Here is a 24659-nt window from a genome sequence, read left to right on the forward strand (position 1 = left end):
AGAAATTCGAGCTGAAATTTCTGATAAGGATATTATACGAACTACAAAATATGCAGCTGAATCATCGTACCTGGCATTAAAAGACAAATTTTAGTTAATATTAATTATTTTATCACTTTTAAAAAAAAACCAGTGGCGGAGGGGGGAGGCCAAAAGTTTCTGTTAATATAGCACATATTATTATTGTTTTTACAATTGATAGGTAAAACAATTAATATTAACTATTAAGGCACCCGGTGCCAATGTAATTTTGTACACAAAAATACGCTCTACGAGAATAATGATTCTGTTCTGTAGAAACAACCAATTTGATAATTTTCTTTTTAATTGATAGAGTGTAATATTCAGATATTTTACAGACTCATATTGAACTCAATTTTTCAAAAATAATACAATTTTAAGCATTTTTTTTAGGCCTGAAAATTATACCCCCCCCCCCCCTAAATAGGTATCGGGTAGTAGATAAAAAGTATTATAACTATGGTGAAAATTATAAATTAAATTAAATTTTTAAATTTTATAGAATTACAGAAAGTTTGAAAACTGGCACCGGGCCCTTAACTAAAATAGCCCGCCGCGTTAGTTGAAAATACATTTATGCAGCTTGTGAATTGTGAAAATCGTTATTATATTGTACAGGTAAACTTTCTGTTTTTTTTTTAACATACGTTTAATTCTCTTTTTTTTAATCAACATTTAAAGAAAAAACCAAAAAAAAAAACAAAAAGTTAAATGTCTATAAATAACTCAACAAGTTTTAAAATTGTTATCGTTAACAAAAAATGCTAACACCAACATTTAGTGAAAATGCCAAGTATCTACGATTATTTGTTTTTGAGTTACACCCATTGCAATTTTTCAGGGGCGTCTTGGAGAGGCTAAGCCCGTTTAAAAATTTTTATAGCATTTTGAAGTTCATGGTTTTCTATTTTTATACACACGCATCGTGCACTGGTCATAGGTGCAACTAGAGAAATTGTTCTGGAGTGCTACTATTTTATCATCAGCACAGACCCCTAACATTTTATTTTAAACTAATATATAATTTAAAAACTGAGGGGCCTAAGCCCATAATTTTGCCTATGGAACTGATGCTATATTATATTGATATTTAATATTTATACATGATCGTGATAAATGTTAAAGCACGTATATCAGTTGAATTGTGATAGGTAATGTATCAATTTATTTATTTTATTCAAATTATTTATTATTTTAAGTGTCCCCCCCCCCAGCATCACAATCAGTTATTTTTTATTTTACAAGATTATATCATTTATTTTCATTTATATTTCAATAATCCAATCATTGGCAAACCCAATATCAGTACATGATTCCTCTAAACCAAGGTGCCATGGTGGCTAATAAATGGTAAGAACTTCAAAACTGAGTCTGACCAAGACCGTATCCAGAAATTTATTTCCTGGGGAAGGGGTCCATAACATACATATTTTAATTTCAATACTGAATTTAGGTTTTGACATTTGGTTAAAAAAAGAGGATAAAATATAATAGGTAGGTATATAAAACGTACCTTTGGAACTTTGGAAGTACCTATAGAAAAACAGTTTGATAATACATTTTTGTTCTCTCGTTTACTCATCTTTAACGAATTTAAAGTAATAAAATTATCTGGATTGCTTGTTACAGTGTGGTGGACGAAGGTAAATTATAATAATAATATTTGCAGTTAGGCGCGGACACCATCACATAAATTTTAAAGTTCTTCAATATAACCAAATTGTATTACCTAATTTGACAAAAAAAAAAAAAATTGTAACTAATAGCCAATGTTCGGCGATGTCAATTAAGAAAAATAATAATAAAAAAAAATATATTTATAATAATGTTGTTAAAAATTGACGGCGCCAACCAGCATCGATACAGTATCGTTTATCAATGATAATTAAATTATACGGTATAATAATATTTTAATATTATAATTCCTAACAGTCAATTTAATTAGATTTTTAGTTATTTATGACTGAAAATATTTAATTTGGTATCAAAAATAAATAATTATTTTAAACATTAGTAAAATATTGAAGACATCTCGGGGGGGGGGCTCCGAGCCCCTCGACCCTCCTCCCACTGATACTGCCTTAGTCTGACTGATAGCATCGTCGTTCTTAATTCGTTAAAATACGTAAGTTATAAATTATAATACTTAGCTTCAAATATAAAAAAATAAAACTGTGATTACCGTGGTAAAGTAGAGTTTTTAGTGAAAACATTAATTAAAATAATATAATATAATAAAATTATAAAAATAATAGTTATTAATGTATACATATTATATAAATTATATTAATCAGTGCTATAAGTTGGCTTAAACATAATCCTTTATTTTGTATGACACATTTTTTGTAAAACTTTTTATTTTTATTGTTGTCAACCTATATTTTGTTTTTCATTAAAAATAAAATAGACTTGGAATTCTCCGAAAAAATTATTTAATTTTTAGTCCGTGATGAAAAACATATTCAAACTGCGCCATCTATGAGGACAATTACTTCACATTAAACATGTTTTGTTTCGTTTTATTAGTCAAAAATACAGTAAAGTTTTTACTCGGTGTAGTCGTGTAGAGGTGGACTATCTATATTCTATATATTATATTATTTAAATATTAATTGACCTATGATTGAGTGTATTTAAACATTCCATAAGTATCGTCTGTTATAATAACTGGTATTCTAATCAACTTGGAAATTACTTAGGTACCAATGGTACCATAATCAATTGCGTAAATGCTACAAAGTTCTGTTTTATATGCAGCGATGTACCGGGCGAATAGTCCAGCCTTGTTAAGAATACTTTTCAAATGTATTCAGAATACGTATTTAAATACTTGGTGTAATTTGTATTTAAAATATGTATTCAAATACTTTCTTTTAAAAGTATTCAAAGTACTTACACAAATACTTTTTTTTAAGTTCAATAAATGAATAATTTATAATCAATAATTCAATCAATTCAATGACTAGTCGACTAACCACAACTATAGCCCCGCCATGAAGTACTATTATTGAATAGTTTCTTTAATCAAGGCAACCAAACCCTCTTATGTATCCCTCCATCTATTGTGCCCATTGTAAAAATATTTTATACAAATTGTACAAAGTAAAATAAATGACCAGAAAAACAGTTGAATAACATTAATAACAATATTTTATATCCAAATTATAAGCTACTACCACAGTAGTACAGTACCACCCATCAAATAAGAAGAAAGACTATTTAAAGTTTCAACATAAATGCCAATCCAACCAGTAGTGGTCAGTGTCTTGTATACCATGGTATAATAAGGGGGTTTCAACGTTCAGTCTTTCTGTTATCTGCTTGTATTTTCGTGAAACCTTATTTATAAATTATCAGAAGTTAGAACCATTTACCATTTTAAAATAATATTTTAGAAACAAAATTTAAAATAGTACATTTCGAAATATTAGTAATAGTAATTTGGAGTAGACCACGAGAATAAAAATAAGTATTTAGTATTCTAGAATAAAAGTACAAATAAAAAGTATTTTTTAAGTATTTAAAATAGGTTTGTTAAAAAGTATTTGAAAAGTATTTGGAATACAAAAAAAGTGTTTAAATATAAGTATTCGATTACTCAACAAGACTGGGCCGAATACAAGATTTTTCGATAGGAAAACTGTTGTTAAAATATAGTAAAATGATTCTTATGAAATAATATAATAATATACTCGGTGCCAAGGCATCGTTGTGTTGCCTACTCGTGCGATTGCAGGTGTTATTTTTATTGTTTGCTTAAGCTATTGCCTCACTGCAAGAGATTATTATTCTATCTAGTTTATTACGTTATAATTTATCATAGTTTTGTGCGATGTTGATGTTCTGTGTTTATTTTAGAACGATTTTATATTAAGCGACTTAATATAATTTAATATAATATAACTTAATTTAAGCCTACCGATTGGGACTGAATCTTGTGTAAGTTAAAATAAAATAGAAAGTTATAAGCAAAATAATATCTGATCTTATCGTACTTCTACTACATATAAGAACCTATAATGAATGTATAACAGTCTACCAGTAAATAAATATCATACATTCATACCACTAAACCAGTATCCATATAATTGTATAGTAAAAACGAAATACATTTTATCTACAAATTGATTATACCTATGTAGTAAGTAGTGACACAAAAATTCAAATTTCAAACACATTACCTACTTGTTTACGAATACAAATTTAAAAACTATAATAAATTAAGTTATCAGAATTATAATATAATATTTTCGTACCTATCTAATATATGTGATAAAATATTATATATATATACTAATTAGACGGACTCGGGAGTGCACAAATAAAGCTATTATAATCAAATGTGTGTAAATATTCACAGGTACCTACTGTCTTATTTACTTAATATCCAAGATTTAACGTGTCATACAAAACGCCATTATGTAAGATGTTATATTATTTATTATGAATTTGCGATAATTATTATTTAAATACTCGTACGGAAATCGCAATGAAGAAATATACATGTTACATTTGTCACTTATCCATATCAAATCGCAATATAATATGTTTTTTGAAAAATGTTTGTTAAAGAAGCACTCCGTTTTTAAGTTAGACAATTTGATCTTGATGTCTAGGTACTAACGTGAATAAGAATTTAGTAATTCTAATAATAATATGTTTTACTAAATATTGTTTTCATTTTTATTGTAATATAATATAACACATTTTATCTGGGCCTATACACGACGGATGTAATACGCCACGTTTTCATCCACGGTGGAAAACGCCGGTCAGTTCGCGTTTTTGCAGACGAACGCCCAAGTAATAATAACGCAAACTTACTAAAATATATTTTTTTAATCAGTCGTATTATTATAAAATAAATGATTAACCTTCAAAGTATTAAAATATCGTTTAATAAACATCTACAGAATCAGAAAAATAATTGTTCTCTCTAAACCTTCATTCCTTATGGATCACAGTGCGGGTACAACACCGCCATGTCACTTACACAATATTTGTATACAAAATTCAAATATGATGGTTATATTGGATCATATTGTATAATATTTATTGAGAAATCGGTTTAGCGTAGATACATTGTGCTTTTCTCTACACTATTTTCTCAATAGTAAAATAGTAGGCATGTATAATCTCATTTCATCATAATAATTTACATAACTCAAATACATAATTTATATTTTATTTCACACAAGGATATTTTTCATATCAATTTAACAGTTTCTAATTTTTGATAACATATTTTCTGTGCAGACTAAACCAAAAAAACTAAGTTATCAACATTATAATTACCTAGGTACATATTATTTTCTACGAAGTTAATAATAAAGTATAATACATTAATAAATATATTAAAATAAATACATTTTGTATAATCATATTATGAAAAAATGAATTTTAATCGTGCATTGTGTGGTATATTATAGTATCTGTAGATTTTAATGTGTGCTAATTGTACAAACTATATTATATTTATTTGGCATTTAAATATGAATATGACGGGAAAGAAATAGTTAAGAAATCAAGGATTTTTTTTTTTATTTTGTAAGCATTTTTTAAAACTCATTTTTATTTTTAACCATGGTATATTGGTATATATAAGTATATAACCATCAACCAATATCTCTGACTAAATTAAAAAGCCTATATGCATACCAATTAAATAATTACTGTCTCCAGTAGCGTACGCAGGATTTTAGTTCGGTTAGGGTTTTGCCTGAGTAAATAATTTACATTATTTTTTGCTAAACAGTTTTTATATAATTGGTAATAACAATTATAGTTTGTCTAAAAATTTAGTCTACATTTAAAACACTTGAGTGTTTAACCTGAACACCTGATCATCTATAGAGCCTCTTCGGGTCGTAATAAACGTAGTAATAATCGATAGACGATGATGCATGATGATACAACATACGAAAATTGTGGCAAACGTTTAGCAATGTTCTTAATCAGCCAAAAAAAAACTGAAACTGTTGACGTGTTTGTCATATTTAACAATTTATTTTATTAAAAATAACCAACAATTGAAATGGTGGTAAATAAGATTTTTTTGTAAAAGGAAGAAATTTCAGGGAGGGTCAGAACCCTTGAACACTACCCCTGCGCACGCCACTAACTGGCTCATGCGTTTACAGTATTGAGCATAATATAATATGATATAGGCATATGTCGAATAATTTATTAATAAAACCAATAACTTGTGCATAACGGACTGCGATTACTGCTTTACTTAGACATTTAAATTATGAACAATTCATTTTCTTAAGCAATTTCTGTTTTTAAACTACAGTAAGTCGGTATTGAAAAGAAAAACATTATTTTTATTTTGTGCGTCATTTATCTATATAATAATTGGAAAAATTGTATTGAATATAATATTATTGAATTTTCTATAGAACGAAATAAAAAATGATTAACTATAAGTCTACGAAGCTCAATATGTACATGACAAGAACAAAATATTGTTAACGCCGGTTAATGATGATGTCCAGTGCTCAATGTGTCAATTCGTTACCTTTGGAACTTGTCACTACCGTTGTCACATTATTTACCGTGTCGAAAGTATTATTGTTTGAATTGAAACAAAATATAACAATAAAAAAATACGCCATACATAATAATATTATTATTATTTAGATGCGTCATAATATCATTTGTAGCCTATTTCAGTATACAGGGTGATTATTTTTGTATAAGTAATTCATAATATCGTTTCATATTTAAATAACTTAACAATAGTCGTAGATTAAAAAGTAAAAACGTAAACCCTAAATATGTTTATAATAACTATACTAATATCGTAGTGTATAGTGTAATACTAATTACCATGGGTAATGATTTAAAAAAAATAAGCATTATAAATAAAATAAAATATTTATAAGTATATATATATATATATAAGCATTATAAATATGATATTAGTTATGTTAAATTCCACATATTTTAAGTAAGACTTACATATATTGTAAGAATTTAGGGAAAAAAATAAATCGTACCCATGAAAACATTTAAAAAAAAAAAAATTGTTACTTAAATACTGTTTGCTCTTGTTAAAAATATAATCACCCTGTATATAATACGATAAAAATAAAAACGGAATCGTAATTATAACTGTTTGCCGTGCCGTACCTACGGTGAATTTCACTTTCTATATGATATTATAAGACGCGGTCCGCGTTCCATGGCGGGAATATATAAATCCGTTTAGCCCGAATTCATCGAGCTGAGGTAATCATTGAAAGTGAATCGTCCGAAAATGCGTATATGAGTGTATATTTCTCCGTCGGACCTTGTATATTTTTCTGGCCGGCGGGCACGGGAAAGCATGAAATCATTAAATTTCACGTTTTTGTGCTCAGGAGGTCTTATACTGTTGGATGGCATTACTGCATCATTATGTACAATGTGCATAATATATATATATATATATATATATATTAAATATATAATATATAGATACATAGTATGTATATTGCTCTGTATGCACATTGGCAATGTTGCACACACATCGGTCATCGTCAACGTCACCATGACATCATGCCATGAACCGTCTGATTGCATTGCTATAGGCACGCTACCATTATTGGCACTCATTACATTTTATCAAAAAACACAAGACATAATATATATATATTATTACGCATACATGTATAATAATATAAAAGTAGGATTTAATTGTAGAAGTAAACTATAGTGTTTAGATTTTAGACTCATAATAATTATATTATTATTAAATATTTAATAAAAATGATTAGTTAGATTTTAAACTAAAAGTTATAAGAAAAACATGTTTTGGCGAATACAATATACCTACGTATCTACAATAACTGAATAACGATAAGAAAAATAGCTTAGTTTAATTTATTTTGTTCATATCCTAACAGACTATACTAAATCAATACGAGTTTAAATATACAGTTCAATAGTTTGACAACGATACGGTTTATACTTTATTATAATCATCCACCCTTATCAAGAATTTTAGAATTATAAAACAACAAAATAAAACCGTAAAACGCTCGTGATCGTTTGGTTCTTATTCGTTTAATCCTAAATCCATTATTAGTTTTTATAAATATATTACCTTAAATGAAGTTTAATTGGTTTCATTTTAAATTTCATTAAGAAAGCACATTATATTTGTAATTCTCTATAATATTCACTATTACCATGTACCTACCCAAACCACTAATGAACCACATTTAATAGTAAACATAACAATAAAATTGTAGTAAATTAACACTTGTGCATTTTAATAGGTTATTATTTAATTATTCAGTGCAATATATTTTTGATAAAAATAACAAGTACCTAGTGTTGAATATTTTTTTTTAACGGATCGCTAATATAAAAACACTATGATACCTATAATAGAGGTATAGTTGATAGGTGCCTCCTATGCATGAAAATTATATTATATAATATTATATATTATATTGTACGATATAAATAATATTCAAACACGATATTAGCCGTCCGAATCATTAACTGCGTAGGTATGCATACTACACGCGGTCACGCGAAGTAACATCATTTACAAGACGAAAACGACAAGGTCCGTTGATTTTGAAACGAATTTGATATTCCGATTAATGGGCATGTATACGTAATAATGATACCATTCCGTCGAATAATGACGGACGAAATAACATCGTAACGGATTCGCAAGCTGGTATAATCGTGCGTAAATCGGTATGTTCGCATTTCGTTTCGTCGATCGTGTTAAAAAAAAAAAAATATGCAGCAATGACCACTTACTATATAAATGTATATTAAATTCATGGGTACACTGATTCTACTACATTTCTCTTGGAAATCGTATTTTAATGGGCGAATTGGAATAATACGGACATATTGTGTGTATATATTATATTAAACAGTATAATATATAAATATATATTTACATTGTATACACCTGTGAAAGCAACGCGAACGGGCCGGCGTTTCGCGAGCGTAAAATTTGGCGGCGGTCAACCGGCCGAGGGTGTCGAACGAGAAGGCCGCGGTGACGAGTCGGTCGAAAAAAATATATATACGATCGTATGCGTCTGGGGGATTTGGCATTAAACCAAAATGTACATAATATATACCTATAAAGTCATTAATATTGTTATTGATGACACCGCGGTGTCGGGAAATGTTGAATTCTATAGTTATTTGCATTTTTACGTAACCGTGTCGAATCGAAAGTCTGTATACATATAAAACGGTTCGCACAATAATTATTAATACGGTGGACTGCTGCAACGTAACCTAATGTGTTCTATATCACACTCGATGGTGTACCTACGTATGAAACGGAATTCGAAGAGAATAACATTATTAGATTTCCTCGGCGTAGGTAGGTATAATATAAAATATAATATAATATTATGTTACATATAAAATAATATATCGATTTATTGTTCGCGAATACTATGGCGAATCGCACAATATATTATAATCTAATTATTACAATACGACTCAAGAACATATTTTTCGCTTAATATAATATAACATAAAGATACTTATAAATAATAATTTATCGCATAGAAAGAATAACAATTATAACAATATACGTTATTTTATCTTTGCATTTTAGTCTTTATACAGGACATAGGACATACGTATATAATATAATAGGTATATGCGTATACGGACACGCACACGAGAAAAATATATTTACGTGGGAGGGTTATTTCTGTAATTATAATAATATAATATTATGTAAACCCCGCGTGTTGTGTCTTATTATAATCTGCAAAAGGAAATAAATGCCATCAAAATATTTAAAAAATGTCACGGGTTAACCCCTCCCATCTGGGTGCCTATACGTGTCTGTCCACATATACGTGTATAATAACTATACTATTACAGCATCTAAAATAGAATAATCTTTAGGTAATAAGTTTTGGTGTAAAATCACGATCCCGGTAAATGATCCATCACTTTCGACCATCAGCGGTCCGGACGACCAGCACGTCGTTGCGTTTGTTCATGTCCTTGTAAATGGGCTTGTACGGGTAATCATCATCCGGGCCGTTAAGGTACGCGAAACCCGGATGGTACGTGGTCGCCTTGTACGGCTGCTGCTGCTGCTGCTGTTGCTGCTGTATCAGTTGCTGTTGCGCGATAGCGGTGGCTAATTCCTCGGTGGACGGCTGCTGCTGTTGCTGTTGATGGTGGTGGTGATGATTGTTGTGGTTATGATGGTGCAGTGGTGGTGATTTGTTTACGGCCTGCGCGTACTTGGTCGATGCCGGGGACGCGGGTGATACGTAACCGTAAGCGTGTGGCCGCTTGACGACGATCGGATGGCCAGTACCTGAATACGCGTGGATGGGTACCGGTGCTGGCGCGGTGGCCGTCTGTGCGTATCGAGAGTCATCGGCCGCATCGTGTTGTGGATGTTGGTGGCCACCGCCGATGCCACCGTTATGCTGCTGGTGGCCGGCGTGGTGCAGCTGTACGTGCCCGACGCCTCCCCCTCCACCAACCAACGGGTTGTTGTAAAACTGGTGTTGCAGGCCAAACGGCTGCTTGACGCGGTGTTGCAGGTCGTTGTCCTTCATCAGACCGAACGGTTTTTTGACTTTGGCCGTTTTTGGTTTTTGCGCGTACGGCGAAGGCGTTAACGACGATGGGGAAGCCGACGGCTGTTGCTGTTGCTGCTGCAGTTGCTGCAGCTGCTGCTGATGAAGTTGTTGGAACTGCAACGTTTTGCCGGCCCCTTGGTGCACCGGACGCTGGTGTCCGGCAGCGTTCAGCGAGTCGTCCACTGCCGACTGTTGCTGTTGCATGTGCGCGTAGTGCTGTTGCTGCAATTGATGAAGGTATTCCGGTTTTAGCGGTATCACGATGGCCGGCATAGTCTTGCCACCGCCGTTCTCGTCCGTCTTGAAGAACACGTTGTGCACGACCGGCAACGACATCATCGCCTGCTGTACAGTACTACTGGCCAACTGGTGGCCGTGCACAGGGGAAGATGGGTCACCACCGATGGCCGCGTACATCTGGTGCGAGATCGGTATGGGCACCACTATGCTGTGGTAGTTAGGCGTCGCCGACGGTTGTTCGATTTTCACGGACTTAGCGCCGGCCACGGTGTTTGCGGCTGCGGCGGAGTGTGGCTGCGCAGAGGGTCCGACAGCCTGCACCTGAGACTGTTGCAAAGGCCCACCGCCGCTATATGGATATCTGGCTGCCGGGATACCACCTCCACCTGGCTGCAAGTAGTTCAACCGCTTCTCCCTGGGCACAGGCGTCTTGTTGGCCTGCGACACGGCGTTGCTGAAGTCGAAATGATTCATTTTTGACAGCACCTGCTTGTGGTTGAAGTTCTGTGGTTCAGCCTGGTGCCCCGCGTCCTCCACGCTGGAAATACTGTCCGCATTGTATAGGTCCGGATGATGATGGGCCTTAAACAATTCTGTGACAGCAATCGCATGAAACAAAAAAAAATTGAAATTGTTCAATTTTGAAATGGTAACGAAAAAAATTCAGAACTAAATCACTTTCACCGCCAGCGTTTCGTGGCGGTCGATAATAAAATAATAATATTATACGTTATTTTATTTTCGTCGTCGTCAAATACGATGACGGAGTAAAAAACGTGCCACCAAAGTGTTATTGTTTCGATTATAGTATGCAGTATACGACCATCCTTAACACTTTTTCTTCGTAATTAAATGTCAAACAACGATCTGTTCGGTTGCGTGTTTAACGCGCAGTACTAATCGTTAGCTGTACAAAAAGAGTGTATGACGAGATATTATTATAATGAGATATTTATAAAAACAAAATTGTCTACACATTTTATATGAAATTCATTTTATTTTGGTTGAATAGATTCACCGAGATTGTAAAAAGAGTATATTTCCATGTTGGGTGCACATATTTAATTAACCTTAATATTCTTTTAAAATATTATATACTGCTGTAAGACTATTGCTACCATTAAGTACATTCTGTGAAGGCATATAATAGTTATATGGTGGCTTGGTGTGGCGCAGTGCGTAGGTATATTCAACTGCGGAAACGCACTGAGTGTACGTATCGGCCGGCGTTGCTAGTTCCCGGATGGGTGACCACCCGGGATTTTTAGCAACGAATCCTTGCCACACATACAAAACGTGTTTTCAACCGTTCCACTCCCTACTAACAAACTACGTATAAACAAAAAAACCAACAGCTAATGGCCTAAGTTGCCGGGCTCAAGTTCAATAAAAAAAATAAAATAGTTCTATGGCATTATAGCAATGTTAAAAGGTTGATATTTTAGTACTTGTTTATGTGTATTAAAGGTATTCAAATTTACATTTTACCAAATGTACTTTACTAAATAAAACATTCGTTTATTTTGAAAAGAACTACAAAATTATGATATAATTACTGCGACCTTGGTAAAATGTGTTTTAATTTTTTTTTAATATTAAGGGACAACTGATAAAATGTATGTTATCAGTATTATTAAATTTGTATGATTTGTTTTATTAAAAAAAATATCAATTTATGATGTATTTTTAGTATAAATTAATATACTTACATGTAATATATATATATAGATTATAGATCATTGTCCGTAGAGCAGGACCCCCACATCAAACTTTGGGCCCTATACAAACTTTACTTCCAAAAAAATACAACCCATTAAAATCGATATGAATGTTCCATTTCTAGGTAATAAATGGTTGACCCACAGCTTAAAATAACTAAATTTCTATAAAATAAGTATTTCTATAAAATTTTCAAAAATTACAAATACATATCAACGGGCCCCTATTTCATCATTTTCGCTAATTTATATTCGCTTCCCTATAAGTTTAGTAATTTTACAGACAGTATACAGATGAATAAATTCGTATATTCACAATTCAACATATTATATATTCTGGTGAAAAATAAATCTAAACAGTTATTTAAAAAATGTAATAATTTCAACTAGTTATTATCTCATAATTTAAATAATTCCCTGTTGACTTAACTTTATTCTACCTATTCATTATTTACTAGTTCAGGCTGTCCAGCATTAGCTAAAGTTTTAAGTAATTTATTAGCTAATGTAATTAGTTAAATAAAAATATTAGGCAAATTTATTCGAACTCAATATCTAACACGCTCTATACACGAAAGTATAAATTTTATGTTAGGTATTGGAGCATTTATAAATTAATGTATAGGTACATAGTTCGGTAAAAAAATTTTTTATATACGTATTACATTGTTAACTATTGATCCCTAATAATAATTATAGACTCATATTTTTATAGGGAACTGGTGTGTAAAATATATTTTTATATTAATAGTTATTTTTCAACATACCCGAACTACCAGATGATTCTTGTGAAGAATCATTCTCTTGTACAGATGTAATAATGCCAGTGGCGATTTCCATATTGGGACTTAATTCATGCCAGCCATTCTTATTGTCATTATTGTCTCCTGTTAATTTTTTGTTCTGCGTTTTTCTTTTTTCCTGTTCACTGTCCAGTTGGTGTTTATTCTTCCGACGTGATCTAATTGGTTTATTGTTGTCAAATGACATGTGTACTTCTTCGGACCAATCATTGAAAACCGGTCGATCGTCGTGACCGTCGTTTTTGTGCATCTTTTTTCCATATGTAATTGATGGCACTACTGCAGACTTCTCTACACTTTCATTACTCTTTATGTCGGATAACTGTGGTGATTGATTGTCAAACGTTTGAGGTTTAACACTATATAATTGTTCATTCACTCGGTGATCAGTCAATGAAAAAGATGGGATACCAATGTCTTTTTCTTCAGTGCTCCATGGCTGGCTAGGCGATTTCCCCCTAGCTTGTCTGGATCGCAACAACAAGCTTTGAGAGTTTCGGTGACCAGGCGTTAATGACGTATAACCTTCACTTGATGAAGACGTGTCTTTAGAAGAATCGTGGTCACCAGAAAATTCTATGCTCGAAGTCAGACTTTTAATGGACGGAGAGATATTATCTGTTATGGAGTAACCCGCAGTCGCCGTTATTGTACCTACTGTGTCCACGGATATTCTGTCTTCGCTCAGTGTAAATTGAACCAGGCACAAAATTACCTAAAAATAGTAGAGGTATAAAGTGTCAATACATTTTAATAAAAACAAAAGTCTAAAACTATTAATTAAAATATATAATATTCCGTAAAAAAAAATATAAATCTATTAATAATACCATGCTATTTAAATTGTCCATGATGATTTCCGCTGTATGATATTATTTTTGGATAGCTGCACAACAAAAAAACACAATATCACTTGTACACATAAATAATCAAATAATAAACTGCACTATTTCATCGTTATAAGTTTAAAATATTAGTAGGTATGAAAGAAAAAAATATTTTAAATCAAAAACCGACGATTTTGCACGAGCGACTGTACTAGATTGACGAGCGAAGTCGTGTCGGAAAATCTCTATTGAACGACTGAAGAATGTCTGTCCGTTTTGGTCAGCTCTATCCTATACAGTTCCGCATCAAGAAAGCGGAATAATTGCAAGGATGGTGGTGGACGGACAGAAAGTGGAAAACTCATCACAATGCAATAAAAACACACTCACATGTTCAATAAATTAAAACAAATATTAAGTAAAAGCTAATTAAATGATAAAGGAAAGTAAAACTCAAGTACCTCGAACATATAATATATTATATTTATGTTGTATGTTTGTCTCCCTAATATATCGTGTTTTTCAAACCGTCTCTAATTTACTTATAAAGTGTGCTCCCGACCACACGCGTAACGTATTTTTATAAACATCAAATAAATATATTATACTCAGATGACGTGCTGCTTGTGACAATTATTATTATTATGTGTTGTTTCTTGTTTGATGTAATACATTGCAACACATTATAAAATACGCTTGGGCATTGTGATGTGTGCATGCCATTGTTGTTCTTATTTAATTTAATTCATTTGTTTTCTATAGCTATACTGTATAGACAAGACATACGTTCTATTGTAGTATTGTAAGTAATTGAAAAATAAAATAAAACCAAAAAAATTTTAATGTAAAATTGAAATTTTGATCTCAAAAATTACATATATTGAGTACTTACTATAAGTAAGAATGCGTAAGATACATTGTAAAATACTTATTGAATATTTTTTTGCCAATTCTGAACAGTTGATATTTTGAAAAAAGTACGTTTTGAATTGTCACCCCTAGCTCGTATACATATACTATAAGGCAAATAAATAATAATTATAAATAGCATAGGTACCTATTATACATTATATTATGTATACTTGTATATTTTAATTTGTTAAATTTTAACAATGTTAATACATAATTGTAAATAACAATAAAGCTTAATTTTTCAATACAACAGCTCCTAAAAAAAAATTTGATAAATTAAATACGAAGAATATTTTTAACCAGTTGTTCCTCGTGGGTCGTTGGATATGGTATTTGGACGTTTCCTTCCCATGCCTTCCCCCACGGATTTTAGCGGTACAGGCCTGAGACATTTCCCCCTAAATCAATTTATATATTTTTTCCACATAGTAATAGGTTTGAAAATAGGTTCTTTTGTTTTACCTGAAATATACGATCATCATATCGGCACCTATCGACTATCATCATTCACGTTATGGATTTATTAGTTATTACCCAATAAAATGGGTAATGATTGATAAACCAAAGTTATGTAAAAGTATTATTGAATTATATTTATATATTAATTTAACTATTATTTAATAAAAAATCTCGTTAATAGTACATTTATTTATTTCTATATTATAGTTTAATATTTCTTTAACATTTATATTAGTGAATTTTATATTGGCAATATAGTGTTATTGTGACATAACATTGAATTATATTTATGTATTGATTAGGGTAATAATTTAATCATTTGTACATTTATTGATTTGCACTGTATATTATTGTTTAATAAACAATAATAATAGTATAATAGTTTAATAATTAAACTTTAAATTTTTGTCCGGGGGGAAATTGTCTCATTTGGAGGGAAACGTCCATCGAATCGGAGGAGGGAAGACGCGAGGGGAACGTCTTAAAATCGTTGGATATATATTATATACTGTTCATTAATTAAATTTAAAATTCCAAGTCAGATTATTTTGTAGGTATTTAACTGCGAGGGAGTATACGATTGGTTAGAACACGTGTATATGCGGCGAAGATTTATCACTAAAACACGGATGTTCACCCATCCGGGAACTAGTGACACCGGCTGATGCTTAACTTCAGAACACGTTTTTAACTGAAACCAACCACCATGCACACCAGGATTCAAAATTAAAATATATATTATATGACTTGAATACTAATACATAGGATGTTAAAATATTGGCCGGTGACCACAAATTTGGTCCACTTCATTTGTATGCTAAATCTGTGATAAGTCTACGCAGGTTCTGAAGTCTTATCACTAGATACCTTCTTCATAGAGGACTATAAAATGTTGGAAAATTATGACGGATGATAAATAGATTGTAAATATTGACTTCCTAGATTTTTTTTTTTTTGTACAGTTTTTTAAATTAATAATTATATATAATATTCATAAATTTAAGATTTTGAGGAGTTAATACTTTGTAGATTATCATATTTTGTGATGTAGGTATAGTTCTAAATACATTCATCTTATTAATTTACAGTATGCAACTAAATATATAAATAATACGTTACTCAAACCTAATCTAACATTGTAAACGAAAATGAATACGCGTGTAACTTGTATGATAACGTAATACCATCTCGATAGAAAAAAATACAAAATAAAACGGACGCATCATAAAAATAATGAAATTAAATCTAATATATGTAGGTACTAGTGAAATATGTACTTAACTAAAGATTTTATTAAAAGACATCATTATTAATATTAATACATTTTAGGATAACACATGGAGAGAAAACAGTTTACCCAAGAATCAATAATTTGATAAAATATTATTACCCGGTAAATTTTACAATATTATGAATACCATTTGTTCTTAATTTTTTCAAGTTTTATACTATCTTTGATTTTTGAAAATTATTTACCTCTATGAATTATGTAAAGCAACAATTTAACAAGATGTATCGTACAATAAAAATGGTTGTACATTTCTCATGCATGTTAGGCCCAAATGGTTGAGGTAACACAAACATCTTTATAATATTGTGATTTGTGAATATACAATTAGGTCAACGACCCCTTAGCATTTTTTATTCCGTTTTACTAATTTTAAGTATTTGCGGTCGCTATAATGAGCAGCAACAAATTAAAAATGAAATTCGGTGTTTTTCATACTTGGTGTACATTAAAATCTAAAGCAAAATAATATAATATATCATAGTACTATAGGTAGTTGTATATTATTTAACTTTCGCTGGAATTTAGAAATTATCAAATTCCTATTATATTTTCATTATTTTCTATGCACTGAAGACGGAATCATTAAAATTGTCTGAGTTTACTGACGATTGTATAATATTGGAACAATTTACAAGGGAAAGTATTTTAGATTTAATATAATATGATGGTTCTAATACACATTTTTTCATGTCTAAGTGTAACCGTCATCTATTATAAATATTTTTTTTATTTTTTTTATTGATCATGTATTAATGTTACACAACTAATAGTCCACGAAAAATACGTAATATTTACACATGAGTAAAAAAAAATGTTGAAATCAGTAGGTCGGAAATACATTACAATTATTAGACGAACCAAATGTCGTGCAATGGTTCACATTAATTAATCATTTGTATAATAATAGGTGTTAATTTTTAATATTAAAATACATTTTTATAATAATATTATGTTAGTTATTAATTATTATCGATTAATCCACATTATTCAAAACTCAAATATACATATTTAAATATAAAACGAAGTAACTCTTACAATTTGTATAAAATGCTAAAATCCAAACAAATTTAGTTACAATAATAAATTTAAGTATATGTATGATTTTAAGTTTTTTAGCTAAGCTAAGTATGGTAAGTTCAAAATATCTAGATATTAGATATTAGATATTATGATATAGAATATCATCTAGATTAAGTATGCATTTAAATTTAAAATATAAACATAAATATAAATTGTATAAGGAAATTAATTTTAAAATTAATTAAAAATTGATTTAATTATTAGGTAAGTACTATATTATAATATATAGTACTTAAATAATATGTATTATAATGCATTGTAACTATGGTAATATTTATTTAGTGCCTCTCAATTTTAAATTACCACCCATCGATAAATATATTATATAATAATATGTAAAAATTATTAATTAATTTGTAATTTACTTTTAAAAGATATAATACAAAACATAATATGAAATAAATAATCATATGAATTAAAATGTAAAAATTACTAACAAAAAGATAATTAAGAGGATGCAGTGCACTATTAATGTTATTTATGGCTCACGTGCAACATAGACAACACGTATTCACATAAAATATGTTTTTTTATACTTTTAAGTAATCGAAGAGTAAAATTACCTATTAGAAAAATGATAAAAAATGATATTTTTGAGGGTGTGAAAATATGAGTGCATGACTATTGTCTGATGTCTCAACGTGATATGGTATTCATTTAATTTATATATATTTTTTTAACGTTTAAAGTCGAATATAAAGTCAAATAGTAATAAAATATATGTAGTTATATATAGCTATATATAGTTATATTTAACAGATAAATATCATTTTGTTTGCAAATTCCTCAATCCTCTAGCCAAAATAACCAAATGTATCGTATCAATTATTCTTTGTAGCTCGGCGCAGTGACTGAAACCAATCACGCTACGTCATTGAGAGTAAGTAATAGCCGCTGCCATTAGTTCTCGGATGGGATACATTTTCTATAAATGTTTTGTTATAATATATAACCTAACATAAGTCTTACAATATAATATGTGATTTCACTGATTGGCATATACCTACTTAAATATGATAATTAAATATTCTATAATACATTGCCTAAAGATATATAGCTTCTAACAGCCAAGTGCACTTAATGTTAAACCGATTAACGAACACACCGCCAATTTCAAAGGTTACAAACATTTCAAATTGTTTCGCGAAAGTAACCATCATATTATATGATTTTAAAATTTTAGGTGAATCGAAAACGAGAAAATATTCAAAATATAAATTGAAGTACCTATTTCTAAAATTTTAAAACCAAATAAACAACAAACATTTTAATAAATAATTTTTTTAATAGAATATTCACGTAAACATAAAAAGCACACTGCAAAGTGAAACCTGCCAGCTGAAGTATGCGGAAATATTACCGAAAATAAATACCTACCCTATTCAATAAAAATATGTACTGAGATACAAATGCTATAATAATACCAATAAATAATATAATACACTGTCGTGTAATCACGTTAATGATAAGACTGAATATACTGCACAATCATGTGCGACTTCTAAGCGATGATTTTGATGTTGCTATATAAGCCACTTCAGGTTATTGTCTCGGTGTTGATGTTGATTCAGACTTGTAGACGGCCGATTCTTTCAATGGGGTTGGTGTGGTGGAAATGAAAACTCCATTCGACGGTTGATTTGTTGCTGACTTTGGGACGCGTGCAGGCTGTTCGGTGACGATGACCTGTCCGCTGGGCACGGCGTTGTAGTACTGCTGTGTTTGGAACTGTAGTGGATTGGTGGCGTACTGGAATTTCGGTTGGACGGCAGCGGCTGTTTGTGATTTAATCTGGGTGGCCGGGTACTGGACCACGTACGAGTAATTTATTGGACCAGTGGCAGTGGCGGTGTTCTGTTGTCTGTATACCTGTTGAGATGGAACTGTGAATCGCTGATTATATACATGTGGTGTCTGAGCTGGGGCCACGAACTGCTGGTTAAATTCTTTTTGAGCTTGGTTAAGTGAGGCGAATTGTTGTTCGTACTCTTGTTGATCCTGAGTTGGGGCGGTGAACTGTTGTTTAAATTCATGTTGAGCCTCATTAAGAGCAGCGAACTGTTGTTTGTACTCTTTTTGAGCACGCGAAAGGGCGGGAAACTCTTGCTTATATTCGTTTTGAGCCTGCGCAAGCACGGCGAACTGTTGTTTTAATTCTTGTTGAGCTTTAACTGGTGCAGCGAACTGTTGTTTAAGTTCTTGTTGAGTCTGACTTATAGCAGCGAACTGTTTTTTGTACTCAAGTTGCGCTTGTTCAAGAGCAGCGACCTGTTGTTTGTACTCTACTTGAGCTTGAGCGAAGGATGGAAAATATTGATTTCTGTAGTCTTGATGATGTCTGTATTCATGTTGAGCATGAGTAGCGTCGGTGCCAAAGATGCCTTGTTGAGCTTGAGTGGGGGTGGTGAATTGTTGTTTGTAGTCTGGTTGAAATTGTGCTGGGGTAGCCGCGGGAATGACTACCGGTAAGGATGACGAGTACGATTCTTTGGTGATGAATTTAGGTTCGGCTGACTGTTGAGTGGCTGGCGCGTAGTACTGTTGGCTATCTTGATTGCCACGATAAGAGTTTGGCGTACCGGTTGAGTACTGCACACCAGTGTTTCCGAAAGCTGTCTGGTATGATTGAGCTAGATTTTGTTGTTGCACAGCATCTTGGTAAGACCGTGATTGTTCCAAGTTTGAAGATGATAGTTTGTCAGATTGACTTTCGATGTCATCGAATGTGGTACGTGCTTGTTGGACAACTGCTGGCGACCCCTGAAAGGACCCCTGTGACATGGTGGATGACAAGTACTGTGACGGCAAATCAGAGTTGAATTGTTGTTGTTGTTGACACAAGCTCATACCGACGAAAGCGAGCATAACAAGCCCGACGGAGAACATCTGTTGGTGGACAGAAATATAAGTATTATTGAACGTAAAAATTATAGGAAAATCTATACACTTACCTTGTATGCCATTGTTCGATTGTTTTTATAAGTATCCTGTCTATATGACCATGTAATATGTGTATGTTCTGTGAAGCTCTACCAAAGTCGACTGATACATTTTATGAACACCAATAAGGTTTATATATGTTCGTGCTTCACGGTAATATCGTAGTGAGTCCAATCGGTGGGACCTAATCGATAATTAACAGTTTTGTTAATGAGATATCTTCGTGTTTATTGATAATATATGGGGATATACTTGATAATATATTGATATTATAACATCGAATTTGCGGACGGCCCGATTTTCATTTATAATATTTTTTTTGTTTTATAACCTCGTCTGCAGGCAACAGTATCAGCTTAATCATAAACGAAATAATTTAATAATATTGATGTACTGATTGAATTCTGTGGCTTGTATGAATTGTTTTTCTTTGGTGTGTTTTTAAGAATATTTAATGTTATTAAAAATAATGTTCAATATGAATATTGTATTTTATTGTTTCATGTTTTCTTCTATTATTTTCTAAAATTCTTGTTGAATATATCGTTTTTAGTTATTATAATTTTTTAAACAAAATAACCAAAGCTTAGATTTTATATAATATTTGGTTAGTTTCAAATATTTAATAACAAAAATAAATGTAAGTTACTTTTGCAATAACTATCATACTTTAAAACGTAAACAAAAAAACATTTAGATTAATAGGTAGAGGTATTAAATATTATTTTTCATAAATATAGTATATAAAATTTTTTTTTTATTATTATTAGCCCGTGGTATTTTAAGTGGTTTTTAAACTGTGGGGAGAGTGTACTGTAGGTTAAACACATGTTTGTTAGTTTGGCAGATTTTTTAGTGGGCAACCGTAGGTATCTGCTATGCCCGGGTGGGAGATGGTGGCACTTCTCTCTGGACACTGTGACTTGTCCGAAGAAAAATGCCGCCCGCAGCCGAGGTTTTGAACCGGCGTCGGTGGACGTCGCAACCGGCGTCGGTGGGCGTCGCAACCGGTGCCTTAGTCCGCTCGGCCACTCCGTCCCCCAATATTTTCATTTTAATTCGGTACGTAACTAATTCTATTAATCTTTATTATATTATACATATATATTTTTATTTTATACCTAATAGTATTTTATTTAATATTCATTGTACATTTTTAATCATTATAATACCTAATTATTTGTTTCAATGTGTAGACTTTTCATAATATTATTTTTATTATAAATACAGTTAATAAACAATTTATAAAACTAGTTTTAAAGTATATTTAAATTTATTGTATATTAAATTTAACAGAATTCCTATATAACATTATATGTATAAGTAGATTATAATATAATATGTAATATTACAAGTAGAATTTTTGGATGAAAAGGTTATCCCCCTCCCCCCAGATCGGTAAATCATATATACATTCCAATTAGACGAAAAAAATGTCGTACTACGGTCCACATTAATATTAATCATTAGTATAATAATAATACGTTCTCATTTTGAATATTAAAATACATTTATTATAATAACAAAACATTTCCCATGTTAACTAATATAATAATACTATGTTAATTACTATCGCGTTATTTGCATTATTCAAATTTCAAATGTTCATATTATAAATATAAAATCAAGTAATTCTATACATTTTGAATAAAATAACTAAAATACGAATAAATTGAAGTGATTCTGTTATTTTAGATTTTATAACTAAACTAAATATAGCAAGTTCAAAATAATTAAATCCTATTTTTTTGTTTAAAGATAATATAGAGATTCTTGAAGAAAAAATAAAAATCTTGTTTAATAAATAATATATAATTTAATATTTAAATTGTATTATAATTATAATTCTTAGGAAATTATAAAAATTTATCAATACAACAAAATTCAATATTTGAATTTAAATAATATAATAATTATTATTAATAATTTTATGAATATTTTGGATATCTTAGACCCCTACCTACATCTATATTATGCATATAATACATAAATTGAAATTGTATTCGTTAATTAATTTTATTGTGTAAAATATTAATAACCTATTAGTTGTATTTTGACATTTTGTCATATAGAAAGTTGATATATAATTCATAATAAAGTTAAAATACCGTTTTTCTTTTTATGAAGATCCTTTCACATGTAAGAAACTGATACTATACAAAAATAAATTGTTCAATAATCCATATAAAAAATATATTATTGATTTACGCTTAACATTTTAATAATCATTTTAGTATACAATTGTATACTCACTTTTAATAGTTTTACCTAACTAATAAATTCCAATATAGAAAAATATTATAGTTATAATAATTGAAAAATAGATATACATTAAAATATAAAATATAAAATAAAGTTTAGACTATTATGTGAAATATGAGCAAAATTGAATAATATATTTCAACAATGAAATATGAATCAATAATGGCCAAAATTATTATTTTCAGTCTCTTTCGTATTATACCTGTTATACCGTCAACAAAGAATTCTATCATGTCACAGATTTCATATTAATATAATATAATATCCTCTACAGTTTAAGTAGAAGATAATGTTAGATTTCAATAAATTTCATATCACACAATAATATTTAGGCACTGAGAAAAGACGTATTAATTTATTTATAAACTCTCAATTTTAAACCACCCATCAAGAAATGTATCTAACTATTAATTAATTTATAATTTAGGTACTTTTAAAAGCAATAAAATACAAAACAATAATACCTTAACATGAATTCAAATTTAAATTCAAATGTGAAAATTATAATTAAAAAAAAAAAATTTTAAAAACACACTTTTCCATAAAAACATTTAAAAAAAAATTTTAAAAATTGCACTAAAAAGACAAAAATAATTCTCTGTACTTAAAAATAATGAAAAATTTATTGATGAAAAATTTAAAAGTGTGTGGTGCTCATACACTTGACATATATTCCCAGTCACTATCTTATAAACATGATTGAACAAAGAAGTGTATGTGAGACTTTCCTTGGCTTTTAAATTTTTCATCAGTAAATTTTTCATTATTTTGCTCTTATACTTGACATATACTGCCAGTCACTATCTTATAAACAGGATTGAACAAAGAAGTGTATGTGAGACTTAGCTCGGCTTTTAATGTTTTGTATGATGCACCACACACTTTTAAATTTTTCATCAATAAATTTTTCATTATTTTTAAGTACAGAGAATTATTTTTGTCTTTTTAGTGCAATTTTTAAAATTTTTTTTTAAATGTTTTTATGGAAAAGTGTGTTTTTAAAATTTTTTTTTTTATTTTTTATTTTCTACTTTTTAGTTGAAAGTAAATATTTTTATTAAACGTTTAAGAAATATGTTTGTGAAACAAAAAGAATCAAACTACTGGTGATTATGATTTATTTATAAATAAATAAGTTTATGTGGTCGTGAAATGACAAGACATTTATTTTGTTTGCCACAACCAATTGAAATTTTTTTATATTAACAATTTCATTATGAGACCATTATGTGTATTATATATTTTGTTATTTGACAGTACTTATATTATACTTATTTCGGTACCTATATCAGAATACCGGTATAATGTTATTTGGTAATAATTACCGTTGTTACCATAGATATTATAATAATGGATAGGACACGCCTATACTTGCTTCGTAAGAGGTTGCGGTTTTTTTTGGGGAAGAGAGAAAGTTCAATATCTGCGAGAGATATTACGGCGACGTCGTGGGGACAATCCTTTTTTTTTTTTTTGGTCCATGTCCCAAAATGACAACGGATTATTGTATTGTCATCCAAGACCAA

At 30.3% G+C, this 24659-nt stretch overlaps 2 protein-coding genes across 2 annotated transcripts; both read right to left on the bottom strand.

Annotated features, from left to right (window-relative positions):
* Positions 1 to 9408: 9408 nt before the first annotated feature.
* LOC132944712 (myb-like protein AA) lies at positions 9409 to 14431 on the bottom strand. Its single transcript, XM_061014192.1, has 3 exons — positions 14193 to 14431; positions 13327 to 14077; positions 9409 to 11434 (listed from the first exon to the last, which is right to left on the bottom strand). Exons 1-3 carry the CDS (start codon positions 14211 to 14213, stop codon positions 9951 to 9953), a joined length of 2256 nt encoding a protein of 751 aa, XP_060870175.1. The 5' UTR covers positions 14214 to 14431; the 3' UTR covers positions 9409 to 9950.
* Positions 14432 to 19473: 5042 nt separating this feature from the next.
* Positions 19474 to 20998, bottom strand: LOC132944101 (putative cyclin-dependent serine/threonine-protein kinase DDB_G0272797/DDB_G0274007). The gene is made up of 2 exons (XM_061013273.1): positions 20883 to 20998; positions 19474 to 20817 (listed from the first exon to the last, which is right to left on the bottom strand). Exons 1-2 carry the CDS (start codon positions 20892 to 20894, stop codon positions 19474 to 19476), a joined length of 1356 nt encoding a protein of 451 aa, XP_060869256.1. The 5' UTR covers positions 20895 to 20998.
* Positions 20999 to 24659: the final 3661 nt, after the last annotated feature.

The sequence above is a fragment of the Metopolophium dirhodum genome, chromosome 5 (assembly GCF_019925205.1).
Source record: "Metopolophium dirhodum isolate CAU chromosome 5, ASM1992520v1, whole genome shotgun sequence".
Classification (NCBI taxonomy): Eukaryota; Metazoa; Arthropoda; class Insecta; order Hemiptera; family Aphididae; genus Metopolophium; species Metopolophium dirhodum.

Bases quoted from the DNA above. Each gene is read 5' to 3' on its own strand.
- LOC132944712 (XM_061014192.1), bottom strand. From the start codon at position 14,213: ATGGACAATTTAAATAGCATG. The intron at 14,078-14,192 runs GTATTATTAATA...TACTATTTTTAG, and splicing joins TGGACAATTTAAATAGCATG to GTAATTTTGTGCCTGGTTCA. The intron at 11,435-13,326 runs GTATGTTGAAAA...TTGCTGTCACAG, and splicing joins AGAATCATCTGGTAGTTCGG to AATTGTTTAAGGCCCATCAT.